This window comes from Meriones unguiculatus, chromosome 6 (genome assembly GCF_030254825.1).
Source record: "Meriones unguiculatus strain TT.TT164.6M chromosome 6, Bangor_MerUng_6.1, whole genome shotgun sequence".
NCBI lineage: Eukaryota > Metazoa > Chordata > Mammalia > Rodentia > Muridae > Meriones > Meriones unguiculatus.
In genome coordinates, this window is record NC_083354.1 from 57,929,605 (window position 1) to 57,951,512 (window position 21,908).

A 21,908-nucleotide genomic window follows, 5' to 3' on the forward strand; every position below is an offset into this window, starting at 1 on the left:
TTTTATCCCGGGTCCCTGGTGGCAGTCAGTGATGACATCACAGGTTCCTAAGCAACCTAGCAGTGGACTAGTGCATCAAGACGTGGGAACTCACATTCCTCCCTGTTCCTCTAATTAAATAAAAAAGAAGATCTAGGAAGGAGTGGTGAGGGAGGAAGGGAGGATGTTAGACTGCTTCTCATGCAAGAGAATTTAAAGCATAAAAATGAAGGTTCATTGGATGCAGCTCTTGGCTACAAGGAGATGAGAGAGAGAGAGACAGACAGACAAACAGACAAACAACAATAAAATGTCTGGATTACATGGTGAGGAGGAAGGGAAGTTTCTGCCCTGGAAAGTTCAGGGTAGAGGACAGGGTTTGCCAGCCATGTCCAGCAGCAGACAGGGACTAAGGAATGCTAGAACATGGAGCTGTTTGTCCCAGGCCTAAAGGACACTGGTACATACACTTCTAACTCCCTTCCAACCCTCATTCCACCCTAATCCCTTTCCACCCCTCAACACTAGGTAGGAGAGAAAGAAGGTTGGAAAGGGGGAATATACCTCTAAAGACAATTTGCTATTGATTAGGGTTGTCAGTTTCCTAAGAGCAAGTCCGATCTTGTCAAGACATCTCCAACTTCTTCTTCTTGCTGTTGTCAAACCACGACGACAGCAGCCGGGAATAGCAGAGGGAGCAGCCTTCTCTTCAGAGAGCCCCTGCCCGTCTCCGAGCTCTAGCAGTCATGCCCTCTCAAGAGTCCCCAGAATTCCAAATGTAACTATCTGCAGCTGGCAAAAATCATGCCGGAGGCACACCATAATCACCTGCTGTGAGGCAGCCTCTCATCCCACACCTGGGATTAAAACAAAACCATATTCACATAACTGGGTTTTTAAACAAGCCAAAACTCTCACTACACCACATTTCACCTAAAAATAAAAGTATAGCCAAGGACGTAGCTGAACTGAGAGTGCTTAGCTCTTCCAAAGGACCTCGATTTCACCCTCAACACCTCAGAGGTGGGGAAAACTGTAGGCAAGGGCACATTGAAAGCACAAAACTAAATCACTTTGCAGGTAGAAAGGTTTGTTGGGGTGTGTCTCTGGGAGTATTGGAACAGCAAATGGCAGAATGAGCCTTACCAGTTTTGAAAGGACAGGTAGCAGCTGGATGAGGCACATGAGCCAGAGCAGCCTGGGAGTTAGGGCAGGGCAGAGCGGCAAGGGAGCCCTAGAAGGGGACTTTGATCATTTGTAGGTTTGTTTGGGTTAATCAGGAACTAGATGACCAATGAGGGGGGGTGTAAATGAAAAAGAAGTAATTGATTTTCCTGTCAAGGAAAACGCACGACCTTCATAAGATTTCTAAGGAATGCTGCATTTATGTGTTTCTCCACTAGCAATCCTATGTCAGATGTCCACATTACACGGGACTAGTGATGGGAGAGGAAGAATTTAGGCTTCTCAAGCGGCAGGGGCATCAGCCTCTCCCGGACTGAACCCTAAGCCCTTTTTGCAGAGTCTCCTTTTTGTTACACAAAAGACACCTTTAGCAAGTCAGTTATCTGATAGAGTTGTCTTGAAAGACTCATCACCTTAAGCAAATCTCAACAATATGAGAATTCCTAGTTTGCCCATTGGGTGTGCCTGTGTGTCTTGTGACTAAGTTAAGCAAAGGCTCTGAGAATCCTTCAAAAAAACAACCCATTAAAAATCTCAGATAACAATCACTGACAAAAGGCCTGACTAGTTATTCTAAAATGTTAGAATACAGGAGCTAAACAGTACATGAGAAAATAATTGTATATGTATATGAAAATATATTACACATAACTATTGTATTATATATCAAATTATATTATGTATTTTGTAATACATTACTATATATTATGGTATGAAAAATAAGCAGATTTACATAATGAGCCTGACCGACTTTTTAACAGGTTTCATTTTCTTAATGAGATAGAACAAGTCTGAGTTTTATGTTCCTCCGAAAAAGAAACTTCAGTTACAGGAAAAAACCAAACCAAAACAAAACAAAACAAAAAAACCTGCAGAAATGGGTTCGGCTGAGACATTTGGCCTAGGGAGATAAGGTTGTTTAGCTACCCGCTTGAGAGACCCCTAATGCATGATCAGAGTCACATAGCCTACAGAGCACAGGCCAAGCCTGATGGAAGTCAAGTTGCCCCAATAGGCACCTACAATTTTGGGACGGTTTGAACCACTCTACAGAGGTCCCAACCCCTAATCAAGCTCTAGCCAATCCTCAATGCCCTCAAACCCTTGCTTTTGGCCTGCAACAATCAAAATAAAGATGACGTAACTGTCCCTGAAATTCCCCTAGTTGACTTAAATAGAGCCTGAGTGCCCATCTTGGGGTAGGCATTCTGCCTGGCCAGTGATCCCTGCATGCTGAACTTCTGCAGAATAAATGCCTTTTATTGTTTGCACGCCACTTGAGTTTGGGGTCATTCTTTTAGCATATTCTGGACCCTAACAATAACTATTCTGATTTTCTAATGAGAGAAAGAAAACACATTTACTGTTACTTTTGGTTTTTTGAGACGGAGTATCTCTGTGTATTGACAAGTGACTATATTACCCTAAGGAAAAAAAATAGGACCAGTTTTTAAAGGTCTTAAAAAGGTAGTATTTGTAAAATAATAGCAGGTCTTTGTGTAAATTATAATTACATTTAATATGTTATTTCATATTAAATTACAATAACACTTAAGTTTTTATAAAAAATGAAAAATGAATAAAAGATTGTAAGTCAAAACATCTTCTCTTAGACAAGCTCATTTCTATGTGTAAAAATTAATACATTTTTCACAAATTCACAGTAATTACTTTAAACAAATACATGACAGAATTATAGAAAACAAACAAAATTGGAAAGCACATTGTACAACAGGACATATAGCATCACAGGTTACTTGAAATAAAGTTATTTCAGTGGAATGAAAGAAAAAAAAGAAGTCATTATGTGTTCCTTTTAGTTCCTTTAGTGTCCATTAGTACGTAGTTGTTAAATCTCATGAGGAATCTCAGGAAACTACTACCATACTCCTGATCTTTGCTCCTCATTTCCAGTTTTTTCAAAAAACATGAAATCCTGAATAAAAAAAGAAAAGAAACGTGTTTCAACAACAACCACAGAGACAAAGCAAAGTTACAAAAACCAAGCACCACTGGAACAATTCGAAACTGTAGTTCTGTAAGCTCTCCCTCCCCCTTCCCATCCTGATAGCACTGAGTTAAACACTTCCCCCCTCCCCTGTTCTCTACCAGTCTCTACCAATTCTCTGGATACCACTTTTTTATACCCACACCTTCAAATCTTTCCATCTCACTTCCTGAAATTTTGCTAGTCCTTTCTAGTAACTAAATGTTACTAGTGACAAGAGTTCCAGATTCAGCTTTCCACTTGGAGCTGATGGAGCCTTCTCAGTCAGAAAACTTTACAGGTAAAGTTTGCTGGCCCTGGGTCAGGAATTTTCTTCTGAATGGGCTTACTGTTCCTCCCGAACGGTTTGGCCTATGAAAGTCTAACTAGAACTTTCCTCTTTGATTTCTATCCAATCTTATAGACTTTAATTCTTTGATCTCTTATTTCCTTTTCCCCCGTCTCTCCCATTTGCTCTTCCCTTGGCTTGAACAATCACAGTGTTGCTTCTTTTCAACACAATTGTCACACGATCGCCAGGACTAATACTTGAAAATTTGGTTTACCAACAGTTCTACCTAATTTTGAATGAGCAAGTTAACTAAATTCTTTTCATTTGCTTGCTTATTTGTTTTGAGACAGGGTTTCTCTGTGTATCCTTGGCTATCCTGCAGCCACTTTTGTAGACCAGGCTGGCCACAAACTCACAGAGCTCTACCTGCCTCTGACTCCCCAAGTACTGGGATTACAGGCATGCACCACTGAACCCTGCAACTAATTCTAAATAATCTACTCTGTGCCCTAAAAGGCTGCCAACTTCCCCAAAGCACCAATTGATTATCTGACAATCACTCCAAGCCCTAAGACTTTCTTTGGCTTATGCATGTTTACAGTCTTCTCAATAAACTGTCCTAGATTGTGTCCACAGTGTCATGTTAAATGAAATTTCAGACCAAGTTAAACTGTAAATACTAGCATAAAAACCTAGTCATTTCATAAGGCATTTTGGAGCACCAAGTTTGGTGAATGACTTCAGAATGACACTACAAGAGCCACTGACAAAGAAAGAACATTAGCAGGAACAGACTTACTATGAGGAAACAGGCTCCGAGCATTACAGCTTTCATCTTCACATCAAGATCAAGAGGGAACTGGATCCCAAAGTTATCTGCGTCTGTGAAGGCCTCTTTCACCAAACCAGACCACTGCTTGGAAATTTTGCCAACTACAGATTCTTCATCTAGGGACTTAAGCTGGGTAGCAATAAAATAAAAAAGTAAAATAAAGTCATAAACATTCTGAAAACTAAATGGCAAACATATTTTCAAAACTGAAATTCAATGAAAATCATATTTGCATTAAATTATATAAAGTGATATGCATCAACAGATTTAAGTAGATCCCTACAACTATTTATTGTGTACTAACAAAAAACTTACATTTGTTCCTGCTAGTATAAAAAATATAAATTCTTACACTCAATGCAAATTTAATAGAAAAAAAATTTTAATGTTTTACTGATACCCTGTCTAGAGCCATTGGGAAGATAATAAATGCAACCAAGAAGCTTAATTTATTGTAGGAAGACAGTTGCTAAGTGTTGCAGAAGCTCATTGTCAACCATGGGATGGGGGGGGGGGCTGATGAAATGAAAAAACCTAGAAAGAGCTAATGATCAGCTAGTGAGTGGAAAGAACCAAGAAGAAGCTCCATGAGAGGCTGCCTGGGCAGAGATGGGGTAGGACTTGATAATTAGTGGAGTATAAAGAACACAAGAAGAAAGGCATGTGAGGTCAGACTTCCAATGTAAAAAGATCCTGATTTGGGGGCTCTGTGACAGGAAAGCCCAGGGCCCTGTTATACAGCAGAACAGATTGGCCCCAAGCTAAAGCCACTCCATAGAGGGCACATGGATGCTCACTGAAGTAGGAACACATAGGCTTGCACGCCGTGAGGAGGAGACCTGCCCTTTCCACACATGCCAAGGGCACCAAAGGTGGGAACAGCTCCCTTTACAGCCCTTGCTCCAAACAGGATCCACCGAGTGGACATGGACATTAGAGGTATTCACACTGTGACATGGCTGGAGGAGGACTGCACCTCTATCATGAGCGAACTCACAGGTTATTGCTCAGACAATAGCAATTGCATTCCACACACAGGGTAGGCCTAGTGCACTTTGCGTTTTGTCACGCGTCTAATTTTATGACAGGGTGTGACAGAGGACTTGGGTGTTCACTATGGCTTGGCCTAGATGTGAGCCGATGGAAGGTCAAAGTGTGGTCCCAGCCCATTTACATGAGCTGTCATCGATGCACAGAAACTCAGCTGACCTAAAGGCCATCATGTGAACCCAGGACTGTCTGTTTGAAGCCATGAACCATTAAAGTTGTGCCAGATATGACGCTGTGATAAGCTGGTCCAAAACAGACCCTGCTTTGTAATATCTTAGTATTTTACGTGCAATAGCTGCCATTCAAGCACTTATAGATAGTCATAAAGGGACACGTGAGCCGAGACTGATACAGGGCTGAAGATGAGACAAACAGTACTGAGTGAAGGGCCAAGTGGCTTTCCACTCATACATTCCTGTTGCAGTGTTTACTGTATAAATCAGGACAACGAAAATGTTCTTAGAAAAGACATCGGTAAAGCAGAAAAATATGATAACACTCTATGATGAAAGTATGGGACCGGTTGTCTCCCTCACAAGATCTTATTCTCTATTAGTCCTTCCCTTGATGAAGGAATTGAACAGACACAGGCAATGAGATAAAGGCTGCAAAGGTCATGTGGCAGCTTTAAGGCCACAGAGGAAAGGCTGCTTGATCACTGCAGTAAGAGAGCACACGAGCAGGCTTCTTGACTGACACGTAGGATGCTTATGTGTAGGACCTAGTTGAGTGGATGCAGGAAGATGACTCACATCCAAGCAGAATGGAGCACAGCCTGGGGTTAGTAGATGAAATTTACAACTCATAGAGTATTCTTTCTGGAACCTTCTATTGCATATTTTCAAGCCGCTGTTTACTATGGGGTAATGGAGCCTGTGAAAAGTAAGAGCTTGAAAAGGTAAGACTTTTAAAACAATCGTGTTGAAATTGCCATTAGTAAGGTATGATCATCAGTGTTTGGATCACCACCATCCATGTGAAAAGATAAGTAAATGCCTGTGTTCTATCTCTTCTAGGGAAAGTATACACTGGGTCTAAAAACCGAAAGCACACACTTTCCCCAGCATAGCTGGAGCTCATAATGCAGAACAAGGGGTGCAGAAGAAAGGAACCAGGAAGCCCCCTTCTGTGGCTTGGTAAATGCTTCTATTTGAAATGTGCAATACAAAGTATAAACAAACAGACGTTAGTGTGTTTACGTGTGTAATGTCTGTTTATGTGTGTATGACTGCAGGTGTTTATGTATGTGCATGTCAGCATACACTGTGTGGAAGCCAAGTCATTAGACATACTGGTTTGTTGCTTTCCACTGTATTTTTGAGACAGGGTCTCTCACTGGATGATGCAGCAAGGCTGCTAGCCTCAGACAACCTTTTGTCCCCATCTTGCCAGTACTGAACTGGGCATTTGCTGCTATGCCATGCTTTTTACATAGATGCTAGAGATCCAAATACAGATTATTTTACCTGGAGAGCAAACACTTTATCAACCGGGCTATCTCCTCAGTAAAACATACAAAGGTTTTAACCTTTCTTTCCTTTTTTTCCACCCTCTCTACAGACCTCTGCTTTTTATCTACACTGACCGTTATTCAGAGTAATGGTTAATCCTTCATCAGATGAGCACACATGGGTTCACAATGTTTAGGTAATGCAATAGTAACATCCTATATTCTTTTTTATATCAGGAAAACACATTGTGATGCTTCTTACCTCAAAGTCAATGTCGGAGCAGCAGCTACACACAATACACGGACCAACAATTTTTAGAATATCCTGCCTTTTCTCATTTTGGAGAGTGAACTTTGGCAGACACGGGTGCCAGGTCTGAGTCACATAACCAACTGGCACACCAGGAGGAGCTTGAATCTCTATCTACAAAAGCAAGAGTGCATGTTGAGTGTAACCATAGCCACACAGTCCAGGTTTAATGCGTGCTTGAAAACTCTTGTTGAACTTCTTCTCAAGCTGCTATGGGAGCGTCACACTGACCTCCTGCAGGCAGCAGGGGAAGCAACAGCTACTGCATCTCAGGGGTCTCTCCAGAGTCATGACTTCTCGGCCCAGGTTATCCAGGATCCTCATGGTGAAAGGCCTGGCTGCTCCGCAGCAGTTTCGAGTGCAGCAGTCAGTATCTTCCACGGCAAAGTAAACTCTCTGCCCGAGGCTGTTCTTGATTTCGTATTTGTTATTTGTCTCAAAGCCAATTAAGGCTGAAAGCATACAGGGAAATCACATTCACTAGTTTGTTAGGAATAACGACTCTCCTAAGATAGCAGTGGGTTGCTGTGCATGACATTACAAGGAGCAGCAGGAGAGGGGAGGCAAGCAGTGCCTAGATGATCTGGACGCAGAAAATGGCAGAGGGAAAGGAGGAAGACTAGTCAGGTAGGAATCAATGAAGTACATATGGGAGACCTTGAAAGAGTGGAAGCTGAATCTCTACCCCCACAGACTCTGGCACAAGAGGGCCTTCAGTGTCTGGGGGTGGTGCAGGGCTGAGTGGGAAGGTGGAGCTAGATGTATACAGGAGGCTCTTAGCAGCCCTATCTTCAAATCACAGCCTACAAAGGCTATGACACCATGGGCCGATAGCACAGTGCTAAGTCCTGTCACCCAGTTTCAAATGCTGCGTCTCGCCACATTGGCTTTGACATTGGAATCTTTTATTTTGGTTCAGCCAGGAAAGACAGAATAAATGTCCTTCCTTGAGCTATGGACATTTATGCTGGGGTCATGGTTCATCAGAAGACTGTCCAAAATCACGGGTAATTATTTAAAATTTGTAGAAGCTCAAAGTACCCCACACTATCTACGTGCAAGTTCTGGTAATCTGGAGATGTTCTCTGTCCTGATGAACTCAGTGAAGTACCTTTGGTGGGGCTGAGACAGTCTCCGAGTTCAACATTCATGAGAACTTCTTTTCTTTCAACACTATCTGCCACTCAAATCATTTTTAGAAGATAATTGTTTGTTGGTCTCCTGCCTTCCACCCCCACCCCACTGCCAGAAATTGTGGCCATTGGTCCGTGAAGACAAAAGGGAGCAAAGGCATGAGGTGGAGCAGGGACTTTGAGGACCATGAGCACTATGTAATGATCTGGGACCAGCTGCAGGGAGGCAGATCAACTTTATTCCAGGGGTGAGGGGAATATACAGAACTTTGGGGAGGAGGTAGAGAAATCCGGAGAGGCCAAAGGTCATTGGCTGAGGGGCTAGGGTACTGAGATGCCTCATTTACAAAGGGGGAAATCCCAGCCTATTTCTGAATAGGCTCTACTGGAAGAAAGAGAGTTGAACCTATGATTTCCCTAATGACTACGTGACTTTCCTCAGGTGAGGGTAGGGGGTCAGGGATCACCCCAAGGGAGTGAAGAGGAAGTCTTGCTGACAAAGGGAGTCGGCCATTTTGCACCAAGCTCAGGGCTTTTCATTAGCAGCAGAGTTTCCAGACAATCATTATCCAATCTACCGCTGTTTTAGGTGGTTTTTGTTTTTTGTTGTTGTTTTTTTTTTTTTTTTCTTTTGAGATGGGGTCTGTGTAGCCTTGGCTGTCCTGGCTGAACTCACTTTGTAGACCAGGTTGGCCTCAAACTCACAGCAATTCACCGGCCTCTGCCTCCTGGAGTGCTGGGATTACAGGAATGGGCAGGGCTCCTCTTTTACTATCTTAACCTCAAAAATCTTGAATCTCTAATTTTCCTTGTGATTACTGAAAAAAAAAAAAGAAAACTGAAACCACCAAAACAATTTTATGTTTATATCTTTCTTGCATATTTAGATTTGAATACAGCAAACTCAGTAACCAGTGATGTATACTCAAAATGTAAAACCTGAGTAATTTCATTATTTTTGTGTTACACATAATATGAAAAACTAAATTAAAAATTCATTTTGTAAAAAAAATAAGAAAATCAAGGACAGCCTTGATTTTAAAAAGAAGTAAACACTGGAAAAGAGTGTACTTTAGAATGACTTATATTTTGTGATTTACAAATGCAGTCCACAATATCTTAAAGCAATATAAATGTAAGAAAAACTGTATTAAAGGGTTGCAGCATTAGAACAGTTGAGAACCACTGCAAGAGAGACAGCTGTGATGGCCTGGCTGAACCTCCCACCAGAGTGTGCGGTAGGAGAGACACCTGACAGGCCTGTTTTTGTGTGATCTGCTTCTGTTTCTACAAGTACTGATACAAACCTTCCAGAAGTTCAACTTGCTGATGAACCAGAATCTGATCAATCTGTTAAAGAAAAGAATGTGCTTGAAATCAGTTTTCAATGTCTCATATTTGTATTGTTTTTTTTCTTTATATAAAAGATAATATTCTAAAAATTGCAAGACATTTGTGGAAATCATTTACTACAAGATAGCATTTTGGCCAAAACTGATTAACAGCAAATTCCTGTGTGTATAAAGCAACATTCTTTCTAAAAGAAAAGTTTTTCAAGGAATATTCATGGGTGACTGATGTCATCATTTGTAGTACAGCTACATTTTTTTTTTCTGGTTCGTAAAGGGCCCTAATTTCATAAAAATCTATCTTGAAGTCATTCCATGGTCAGATAATTGCTAAAATTTTCTCCGTCCTATTCTTTTGAGTGCCCTATGGAAAATTAAGTTCACACAGAGTATCCACCGAGATGCCCCATTGACTGGGAACTGGGTGGTTATCACAGGCCATTTGTTTACATGTTTATCAACTGAACATATTAACGGCTACTAATTCATCTAATTTCCTTCATCAAATAAATGCTAAAAGTCATCCTCCTATAACTCATGATCATGTAGTGAAGCATATTCTTAGCCTATTATCTTTATTGGTAGGATTTAAAAAACTCCATCATTCAAAGGTTATAAGCAACAGCATATATAAGAGCTTTATTGGTGTTAAAAATATAAGTCATTGGGCTGGAGAAATGGCTCGGAGGGTAAGAGCAATGGCTGCTCTTCCAGAGGTCATGAGTTCAATTCCCAGCAACCACATAATGGCTCACAATCATCTATAATGAGGTCTGGTGCCCTCTACGGGCCTGCAGATCTACATGCAGGCAGAACATTGTATACATAATAAATAAATAAATCTTAAAAAAAAATAAGTCATATTATGAGGGCATGAATTGGGGTCAACATGAAAAAACACTGAGTTTAGTACCAAAGTCCAGATTAGAAGGCCAGGACCACTACCATGAAAAGGGGTATATAAGTTTTTGTACAATATTTGTTTTCTTCTGAGAAACAATTATAATATCTGTATTTCAGAGATTTTTCTATAATGATTAAATAATACAGGAACTGATTAGGAAACTGAATTGAAAATGGTGCTTAATAACTATCGTCTAGGTAAACCCAAAATTACGGAATACACAATTACTTTGGACATTAATATTTTTCTTAAAAAGTGAATCTGTTCTATAAAAATTAGAAGTATCTGCTAGTAGAAAACTTTTTTCATACTTTCGTAATTTTATTTTATTTGGTCTATACACCACCTTAAAAACTTGAAGCATACATTTGTTTGTTTGGATTTTTTTTTCCCATGAGCAGTTTGTGCATTTACACTTGCCTGAGTTAAGTATTCCAGCCCAGGTGGGCAGTTCAGTGGAGGAGGTGGTGCCGGCATCCATGGGGTCCCTCCAGGCCCACCGGGATGGTTATATGCGGGCTGATTTTGGACAGGAAAGCCACTTGGGCCAGCACCTGCATAACCTCCTGGCGGGACTGGGTAGCCATCTTGTGGTCCTGGGTAGGGACCCTGGGGCCCTGGGTAGGGAGCTTGGGGCCCTGGGTAGGGAGCTTGGGGCCCTGGGTAGGGACCCTGGGGCCCTTGGTAGCCACCCTGAGGTGTGGGATAGCCGTTCTGGCCTGGAGGTCCTGAAATAAAAGCAAGTGAAATAGATCATAATTGCACAGAAAAACCAGTTCACTAAAAGTACTCCAATTATCTACAAACTGAATTCTCATATCAGAAACCCTATAGATACAGGACCTACGTCATGCTGCAACTTTTTATCTGTCAGAAACTGTGTTCTAATGACTGAGAATGGAAAATAAAATAAGCTCAGTCCTATAGCCACGGCATAAACCTTCTGGCATTCGGGGATAGCACACCCCAAGCGAAGGCTCTAAGCAAGGGTTTCAAGGACCCAAAGCACCCTGAATAGAGAACATAATTCTAGTGTTTCAGAAAGCACATATCTACATACACACACCCCTCACAATGAGAAAATAGGGAGACAAGTTTACCTACTCTAACTATGACATGAACTCTCCCTGGCAGAGAACTAGGAATACATGGACTATTGTTTATCTGCTTGAATTGGGGAGACGGATGGTGCTGTGATCCCCTGGCTGGAATCCAAGGCTGTTACTAAACATCACCCAGGAAGAACAATAGGTTCCAGGAAAGAAAGAATTGCTTAACCTAAATATTCCATGCCACTGCTGAGAATTTCCTAGTATAAACTAAATATATAAATGAAATCCTAATACATAATTAAAGACAAATCGTTCTTTCTAGTACACCCAGATACCTGTCTGCCAAGAGACAAGTGTAATCCAGTGTATTCCTCTGCACTTATGCACATTGAAAAAAATAACAGATCTCATCTCCATTTTCTTAAGGTTTTACATTTAAATCTCACAATTTAGCACCATATAAGCTTTAGAAAATTTAGGTGATTAACCAAGCAATGTAAAAATTATGAGACAATTTTCCAGTAGCATTATCATTTTACTTATGTGTATGGGATTTCTGCCTGCATACATGTATGTGCACCAGGTCCATGCATGTTGCCTGTGGCACTCAGAGGAGGGCATCAGATCCCTGAGGCTGGACATACAGACCATTGTGAGACAACATTTGGGCACTGGGAATCAAACCCAGGTCCCCTGCAAGAGCAACAAATGCTTTTAACCACTAAGCCAACTCTTCAGCTCCATAGAAATGCTTAAATGATTAAAAGCTAGAGAACAGGAGGGAATTAATGCATGTATGTTTCATATTTTCTATGAAGGAATGATTACAATGAGTTTCCTAAGTCTATCTACAGAGTATTTGCTACATAGAAACAGAATATATTTTATTGATATATTGATATGTTTATCAATATAATATATTGATACTGTGCTATGTGCATCAATGATTTCACACTGAAAGAGTAAAGTTTAATACTGAGAATCCACAATGGATAAATAGAAGACTTCTGACAAATTCATGCCTCATTCAAAACAAGGCTTAGAAAAATTACTATGCCTCACAAAGAACTTTAATTGCCCTCACAATTTCTGTCATAGCAAAGGGTCATTAAAGATAAATATATGGCAGGTTCTTGTGTAGAATTCAGGGGTACAAGAAGGAAAACTGTCTCATGAGGCTTACAGTCAACTTTTGGTACATTAACAAACAAAAATGTGCACTGATGTGAAGGATAACATCTATGGGCAAGAGGGCGGCAAAGAAGGTGGTTACTTCATACAGATTACTTTATGCTGACACCTAAGAAAGGAAGTTCTCAGTGTGAAGGCCTGATGAGAGGTGATTGAGGAGGAATGAAAGAGAATGTCAAACCCCTCACAATGAGAAAATAGGGAGACAAGTTTACCTACTCTAACTATGACATGAACTGAACCATTTTCCCTCCACCTTGCATTTTATAACTTGCTGGAAATTTACCCAACACCAGTTCTTTATGAACTCAGAGCAGAGGTTTTCAAGCCTTGTCTTCAGAGTGGAAGTACCTGGTAAATGTTCCTGAGCTCACAGGTCTGCTAGTATCCTGTTCCTGATACATTTAAGTCACTCTTACGTGAAGTCATGGTTGATAATTACAAGTTAGAGCCTTGGCCCTTAGCCGGATCATAGTCCTTAATATATTACAAACATCTGGATAAGATCTAGGCCCCACAGAGCAGTTTCTAGGACATTCTGTTTGCTCAGAAAAAAAAAAAAAAAAAAAAAAAATCAAACCAGAATGCATACACCCTTCCATGCAATAAGAACATACTAACCCCCAAGCTGTTTTGTTTGTTTGCTTGTTTGTTTGTTTTAAGATATGGAAAACCTGCTATTGGAAAATCTGAGTAAACCATCTACCTGGGCATTTGCAAAGGTCGAATAATCCTGAGAACTGCATTTGCGAAATGAAAATCTTTCAATTACTTTATGCATTGGTTCAAAATAAGACATATAATGATAGGATTCATCTACTTTTCTGAGACATGAACACCAAGAATCATCATAATTACAGCATGAAAGGATTTTTTTCTTTTTTCTTTTTCTTTTTTAGTAGTGGGGATTGAACTTACGTTCTCAGCCATGCAAGGTAAGCATTCTACAAATTTGCTTCATCCAAGTCTCATCTGTGTTTTTCATGTTGAGTCAGGCTTTTGCTAAATGTCTGGCTGGCCTTGAACTCACCACCTTCTTGCTTCAGCTTGCTATGCTTCTGGGATTACAGACTGGCACCTCTAGGCTTGGCTAAGAAGAAAGCTGTCTATCATACGTGTCACAAAGTGAAAACAAGAACCCTAGGTAGCTTCCGGTGATGAGCAGTCTCCTCATTTGTTTGTTGCTTTACAGTGACTTCCCAGTCCTACATGACCCAAAAACACTCAGGGAAAATTTCCCTAGCTCTCAAGACATGAACACAGACAGACGAGCAGTTGACAAAATTGACTCTTAATTATGTGTTCTAAGCGAAACATGTTTGCTCAATATAAACATACTCCAGATGTCACAGCTCTCCTTTGCAACCCTTCCTGCCCTCTATTAAAAAAAAAAAAAAGACTCATGGAAAACACATGGAACAAAAGAAAATCAAAAAAGTTAAACTGTCAAAATTCCTTTAATGTAATTTCTTGAAGAAGAATTAGTAAAATAAAGACACCTGTGCCCCCACTCTTTTTTCTTTCTCTCCCTTCCAAATGTCAACTGATGTGTTATTTTTTCCTTCTGCAACAAGGAATTTTACCTTGGTATGCTGCTGGTGGATACTGAGGGCCATATCCAGCTGGCAAATGTGTTCCTGGGTAAGGAGCCTCAGGTTGCATGCCTGCAATTCAGAGAGGGAAAGTATATGTCAGCTTAAATGAGATGTTCATCAGGGAAGACAAGGACACAGTACCCAGATCATGTGTGATGCTGAAAGGAAGCAGGCAAAGTAGATTCAACACATGAGTGCTGCCTGTAAAAAAGCTGACATGAAAGACTCTTGTTTTAAACATACTGTGAAAATTGATTCATACAGTTCAAAGAATGACAAGTGTTTTATGGTTTGGAAATTTAGCATGAGTATCTTAGAAAAATCATAGGCCTATCAGATAACTATAACTTGAGAATATTTTATCTTACTTTTATGTATACATACAGACACATATATACTTGTATGTACACTTACTCATATACACATTTTATTTCTCATTAGGCACAAACATACCTATATGAATATAATAATAAAAAAAGTGATTGTGTCACAGTAGTGAAATGAATTTTTCTAAGCTAAATGAACTGCTAGCAGGTAAATAGCTCAAGTCTACACAAACTAATATTCCAATGGCTTTAATTTTGTTTGACTGATACAAAAGTTTGATTGATTGTTTTGATTGATATAAAAGTCATTAAGAAAACTAAGTGAGCTGGGCACAGTGGCACATGCCTGTAATCCCAGCACTCAGGGAGGCAGAGACAGGAGGATATCTGTGAGTTTGGGGCCAGCCTGGTTTACAAAGTGAGTCCAGGACAGCCAGGGCTACACAGAGAAACCCTGTCAGAAAAGAAAGAAAGAGAGAGAGAGAGACAAAGAAAGAGAAAGAGAAAGAAAGGAAGAAAGAAAGAAAGAAAGAAAGAAAGAAAGAAAGAAAGAAAGAAAGATCCTTCAGAATCCATTATGTGAATACATATTAGAAAGTTTACACATACAGAATCCCATGGTCACTTTTCTTAACATCAAATTTTTATTATGAAAGAAGTATCAGTTTTGTAAAATATGCCAAGAATACCTTAACAGATGCAACAAACTGAAAGACAAACCTTGGTGTAGAAATAGGTGGTATTCATTATTTAATATGTGTGCTAAGTGTCCTTCAAGTTTCTATCTGCACCTTTCATGTTTTTAAGAATGATTTATTTTTGTTGTTTGTGTTTGAGTGGTTTTTCTTACATATATGCATGTATGTGCATTGTGTGTGCCTGCTACATGAGGAGGCCAGCAAAGGGCTCTGCATGCTCTGGAGTTAGCAGTAGTAGGTGCTGGGTCCCAGACTTTGGTCCTCTGCAAGATAAGTAGGTATTCTTAACCACTGACCCATCCCTCTAGCCCCGTGTCCCCATTCTTATACTACCTTTTAATACACTTAGCATACAAAAGGCTATGGGCTCAACTACACAAAAGTTTTAAGGGATTATATTTTCGGCTATTTTTATCTTGCATCCACTCAGACAACTCTATATTTCTTGCTTAGAACTGGGGGAAAAATCCTTTCATAGTTACTGAATTTTTAACTATAAAATAAGAACAGATCCCTCTCCCTAACTCATTCAGTGTTCAAGATAAGCCAGCTCAACATCTCAAGCTTTAAACTATTTTAGTTAAAACATTTTTTTTTCTTTTCACTGTGTGGTATACATGCAAACTATACAATACCCATGTGTAAACATACATCTACACATGCATACATACCACTTACAGAGAAAAGAAAATAATGTGTACATGTATGCTTACATATGGCTATTGTATGACTACATGTGTGTAGACATGGACTATCTGTAGAGGGTTGAAGTTGACTCTGGTATCTCCCTCAATTGCATTTCACTCTATTTACTGAGGCAGGTATTTCACTGAACCTAGAGCTTGCAAATTCCTGCCGGTTTCTCTAGTCAGCTTGTCTACGGGAGCTTTGTTTTACAAATATTTCTTCATAGAATGCCGTTGCTTTAGTCTAGGAATTTCTGTGAAGCCAGGAATGAAGGACATATGAGAAAGAGGAGGGGAATTCCTAAGCCATGTCAGGTGGACCTTAAGAATTTGGTGGCGTAATGTTCTGTCTTCAAGCTGTAACCAACTAAGGTTACACTGGGTTCATTTGTCTCGGGGCTAAAGAACACTTCCTCATTGCACAGAAATTCCCAAACAGCACTCGTTGATCTGTCTTTGATGTTTTCTTACTACTCTATTCCAAAATATTGAGGTCTTATCTATGCTTGTGAGGAGAGGCAACCACTGGAAAAATTGCTGCAGAAGAAAATTTGGGTTCTCCTTCATCTGGACTGTGAACAACATCTCAAGCTTTAAAACCGTATGTGTGGGATACAGAGCAAAATCATTTGGTTGCCACTAAGCCTGTACACGTGTCACTTAAAACAGAGCCCCATGTGTCAAACAAATGAAGACATTCATCACATGGGTGCCTACTCAGACTTCTCTCCTTAGCTCTAGAAATAACTCCTTGGTTGAGCTTTGTCATTACACAAGTCACCCCAGTGTTGGGAGGACCCTGCTGTTTGAGGTTGCAGTCCTCCCAGTCCGGAAAGCCATTCTGAACTTGGCACTAGATGGAGGACTCCCTCTCCCCCGGCAGGGCCTCCTATCTCTCCGCCTGACATCATCTGGACAGTGTCTTTAGGCACAGATGCCTCTAACCATGTCTGGTATAAGGCCTTTCACACAGTTTCTTGCTAGCGTTCACCTCCTTGCGCCTAAAGGATAATTAGGTACTGTGTTCCCGTTCATCTGATAGGATCCTGCTGTCAAATGCAAATCAAGCATCCTTGAAGTGCCTAGTCCGAAACCAATTATGTACAGCTATCCCTGGAGCCCCCTACCCATCCTCCAAGGAGGAAACAGCCTTTGTTATCCCCAAATGAAGCTGAACTACCCCGTAGAAGTGATTCCCAGAGGCTGTTCTGTCATGCTCATGGTGCTGGGGGGAGAGGGGTCATCTCAGAGTCCTTCATCTCACCTTCTGCTCCTCCTGCTTCCTGGGCTGGTGGCCAACAGCCCCCCTCCCGCCCCCCAGGCAAAGGAGAACCACAGCCCAGCTTTGAAAATAACTTGGAATTGTGTTCCTAGTTGAAGCATGTGCTGATTGTTAATCAATGTTTTCTGCTGTTGTTTTATTCGTAAGTTTCAGGTTTGTATAAAAAAGGAGTACTTCTGATGTACCCAAAGGGAGAAAAGTATGTAATAAACATACGTAAACTGCACAAGTGATTTACAATTACCCAGAACAAATGAGGAACTTCAAGAAATACCCTGATTACTACTTTCTTCTTTGTAACTAGATTATGTGACACATTTAGAGGAAATTGAGACACCATATACATGAAAGTATTTATAAAATACAACTATGTATAATGTTTTTGTTATTATAACCACAAACCCCATTTCTTTTCTAGTTTTTTTTTCAACTTAACAATTTTAATTAAGACATTTCTTTTTCTTTTAAGTGTGCATGAGACATTCATGCATTTGTACATGTATGTTTGAATTGTGTAGACATGGACTATCGCTTACAGTCCCAAAGTTGACATCTGGCCTCTTCCTCCATCGCATTTCATTTTATTTACAGAGGTAAAGCCTGCCAATTTTACCTAGTCTATCTAATCAGCTTGACGCTGGCAAGAGCCATGGTCTCTGATTCCTGCAAGCTGGAGTTGTAGGTAGTAGCCACACCCATTGGGAGTCTATGTAGAGAGTCTTAGGATTCCAACCTGCAATCTTCGTGCTTGTATAACATGTACTTTATCTGCTGAGCTATTGAGCTATCTTCTCCGTTCTTTTCTGTTTTTTTGTTTTGTTTTGTTTTGTTTTGTTTTGTTTTGTTTCTTAACTGTAAAACATTCCTATCTGGGGCAGGGAAAAACCATGAGTGACGATGATCATGTCTTCACAATTCACATGAGGTCCAGTGAACACCTGTCTCTGGAGATCTTGAAATGTCTATTGCTTTTAAAAGCATTTTTGGAATCTTACAAAATTACCTGTGCTTATAAAATAAGTACAAACTAGTTGAGGCTATTTAACTAGAATTTGCTGTTAATGCATGAAAACAAATGCCTCTCTATAAGTCATCCAGTGCAAAAGACAAACCAGCTCACATTTCTCTTCACTGCCCAAATGTCAATATAAGCCCTGACACAGTTCAGAAACACCTCATAGCTTTAAAACTGCTGAGCAATTGAACGAGAGATTTCATGGTGGCTAAAGAAAAACAAAATTGCAGTAGGTCAAGTGGTAAGGCAAAATCCTTATAGTAAGGTCACATATCAAATAATTTTCAGGTACTCTTGGCTGTGCGTTAGTCAAAAATCCAATAAATTTTAGGTACTTTCATTTATGTTTTTAGGTCGACTTGCGCATTGGGAAAAGTCTGAAAAGTATTTCAAATAAAACACATTTCACCTGTCAAACTGTGAGTTGGGCGACAGTCAAACTGAGGCAGATAGATATGCAAATATATTTCCACAAATGGGTGCTTCAAGGCATTGGTGAGCATCTGGGGAACCAACACCCCTGACTGTAAACTTGTACAAGAAGTATGACCCTTGTGATAGAAAGTTTCCTTCAAAAAATCCACATCACTTTTTCATGCTCACAAAAAGGAAAAAAAAAAAAAAACCTTAAAACTGCAAATGAAACATGTAAGCACTGAATGAAAATAGATTATACAGCAACTAAAATCCACTGAAAATATAGTGGTCAAGTGTTCGACAGATATAAGACGTAAACTTAAAGAAGCAAAAATACCTCTCAAAGCCCAGTTGCTTTTGCTGGGTTCCTGCATGATTTCAAAATGGTGTTCGGGGAAGCCCAATGCTCGCTCATTAATTTGAGGAGTTGTGTTTTTGTTTGTTTGTTTGTTTGCTTGCTTGTTTTGTTTTTTCCTTACTTATAAATGAAGCACCTAAACAAACAGAACCAAAGCTGTTGTTTAATGCCACTCAGTTCACTAGCTAGCTGAATTAAGATGCTCATTTTCACGTCTTTATATTCTTATCTCTGGTTCACTGGAAGAAAAAAAAAAATAAAAAGGCTTCTGACTTTTGTTAGCAAGTATTTCAAAAGGGATCTCAGTTATTTCAGACAGCAAAGCCTAGGATTCCAGTTTATTCTTCTGGTCAATAGTTTAGTGGCTAGGTAAGGCTTTTTTTGTTTTGTTTTGTTTGCCAAAATTTAATTTGAAAAATAAAAATTAAAAAAAAAACACACCACACTTGTTAGCACACATTAACTAGAGTTGGTTCTATTGGGCCCTGCTTATTTAAGGCTGTACTAAATATTCTATAAATATTTCCTAAAGAGACAGACACTTTGTGAACACCCTGTTTTTTCAAGGAGGTATTCATGCGCAGTATAGAGTCTATACTATAATATACATATGTATGTGCATATATATATACTGTCTATATGATCTATATAGATGGAATAAAATCTGTATTTCTATATTTATCGACCATGCAAAGCTCTATACAATCACTTCCTCAGTAAACCTGGAGACCCAGGGCTAATAAGAAAACTAAATATATAATGTAGAACATTGAAATGAGAGCTCCTTAGCGGAGAACAGGGGCACTGTAGACACTCACACAGGAAGTGTCTCCACCTGACACTGAACTCCCTCAAGCCTCTGTCCAGATGCAGGGACTCTGTCCACTCCACCGCCCCACCATTTCTTAGTTCATTATTCAAAGCGGCACAATTGTTGTATGTACCCAGGTGGAGAGCCGCTATTGTAAGGAGAACTTGAGAAGGAAACGCCCCCGAATTGCTTCACTTTCCAGTAAACTTCACTTGTTAGCTCCAATTACTAAATAGGGAGGTGGCCAGATCCAACTTCCAGGAATGAGATTATACAAATCAAGCCACACAGGAACCGGGGGCGGGGGGGGGGTGTAGACGTGGGCATGGGGACTTTTTGAAGTAGTTGATATAATAAAAGCCAGTTTTCACTTGGTTCCTTTAGCAACTTATATTAACTTATGCAAAAGTGACTTACTTAACTCTTTCTGTGTTTTTGTCGAGAGACGGGGTTTCTCTAAGTAGTCCTGGAACTTGCTCAGTAGACTAGGCTGGCCTCGAACTCGGAGATCGACTCCCTCTTCCTCCCAAGTGACAGTATTTTTAAAGGTGACCTAAATCTTTAAGTCTTGTACTAGTGAACAATTTCGGGGCAAAGATGAACGTATATGAAAAAACAAGGTCAGAGTCCGACGCTAAAGTAAAAACAGAAGCCCAAATCCGCAGTTAGGGTGGTCTTAGCCATTTGTCCTTCACCTACTTTCTAATCCCTACTTTCGTTTTCTCGAACGCTAAGCACAGTTTGGATTCCAGCCACAATCCCAGGGCACACTTGGGCTAAAGAACGCCTTGAAAGATTCCCCTTTGTTTTTTTTCGCTTCCCTTTTCCTGAACCGGGAGTCCGGCTTGGGCTCTGCACCTTTGACATGGGTACTACTACCACTGAGGTTACAAAGCGAGCGCAGCTTCTGGCATGATTCAAGGCTGCTCTAGGCTGTGAAACAGTGTGCTGAACCGAAGAGCCCACGGGGACACCAGTGACACCAGCACGGATCTCTGAGCAGCAGCGGGGACAGCCGGGCTTCTGGCTGGGTTCCCTGTCCACTTCCGGGGTCGCCAGCGCAGGTCTTTCGGCCACTTTCCCCCGTCTCCAGACCCAAACCTCCGCCGCCTGAGCAAAGCGTCCGCAGCCCTTGCTCCTGTTCGCCTTCCCCACCCCACCTCCGGCATCCCCAATCATCCCCATCCACCCCCCCACTCCCCCCCCAGCCGGCGCCCCATCCCTGTACCCTGCCCCGGTGCGCACACACACCGCGGTGCTCACCTGATGTTCCTCCTGCTTAGCAGCGGTGCTGAGCTCAAGTCGGGACTGTGGACAGCGGGCTCCGACCAGTCCTGAGTCCCAATCCCTTGTGGAGGCGCAGCGGCAGCACAGCTTTCCCCGGAGCTTCGCAGAGGGACCCTGAGTGAGGCGACCTCAGCCTGAGCTCCAGAAGCCTCCAGCTGCGCCCGGAGGCCAGGCCACGCAGTCCACCTTCCCCGCCCCGCCTGCCAGTAGCTCTCGGACTATCAGAAAAAGGAAGTGGGGCTTTCAAGGCCTTGGGAGGGGAGGTTATTCATTACCTGGGGAGTGGCCTCTGTTGGGAACTTCCCTTACCTTGCCCGAACTCAACTTCTCCGCTTTTGGGCTTCCCCAAGATTATTTTCCTGCTCTGCATACTTTCTTAAGTGGTAAAATCGGTTACCACATCTGTTCCATCCGCCCTGTTTGCACTCTCAAGTTTGTTGAAAGCTTTCCCTTGCCGCATTTTTCTCTTTTTGAGAAAATCTTACGGCTTTTGTGTAATCTTTTGGTGCCTTTTGCTGTTAGCAGTCTTCATTTTCTCATTACGGTCTGTAGAAAAGTACCATCTTAACTAGAAAACATTCTCGTTCGCTTCGAACCGTTGCCGGCTCACCAGAAAATCAGCATCTGCTTGTGTATGGTACAAAGGTGGCTCTCAAATTACAGCCGGAGAAGAATCACCCAGCTAAAACGACGTTTGAAGGTCATGCCTTCAGAGTTTC

General features: G+C 41.0%; 1 protein-coding gene across 1 annotated transcript; it reads right to left on the minus strand.

Moving 5' to 3' along the window:
- Positions 1–2,658: 2,658 nt before the first annotated feature.
- Positions 2,659–21,426, minus strand: LOC110559900 (phospholipid scramblase 1). The gene is made up of 8 exons (XM_021655544.2): positions 21,166–21,426; positions 14,298–14,378; positions 10,892–11,199; positions 9,526–9,568; positions 7,317–7,537; positions 7,038–7,199; positions 4,243–4,404; positions 2,659–3,100 (listed from the first exon to the last, which is right to left on the minus strand). The coding sequence occupies exons 2-8, from the start codon at positions 14,374–14,376 to the stop codon at positions 3,044–3,046; spliced, it is 1,032 nt and encodes a 343-aa protein (XP_021511219.1). The 5' UTR covers positions 14,377–14,378; positions 21,166–21,426; the 3' UTR covers positions 2,659–3,043.
- Between the last annotated feature and the right edge of the window lie 482 nt (positions 21,427–21,908).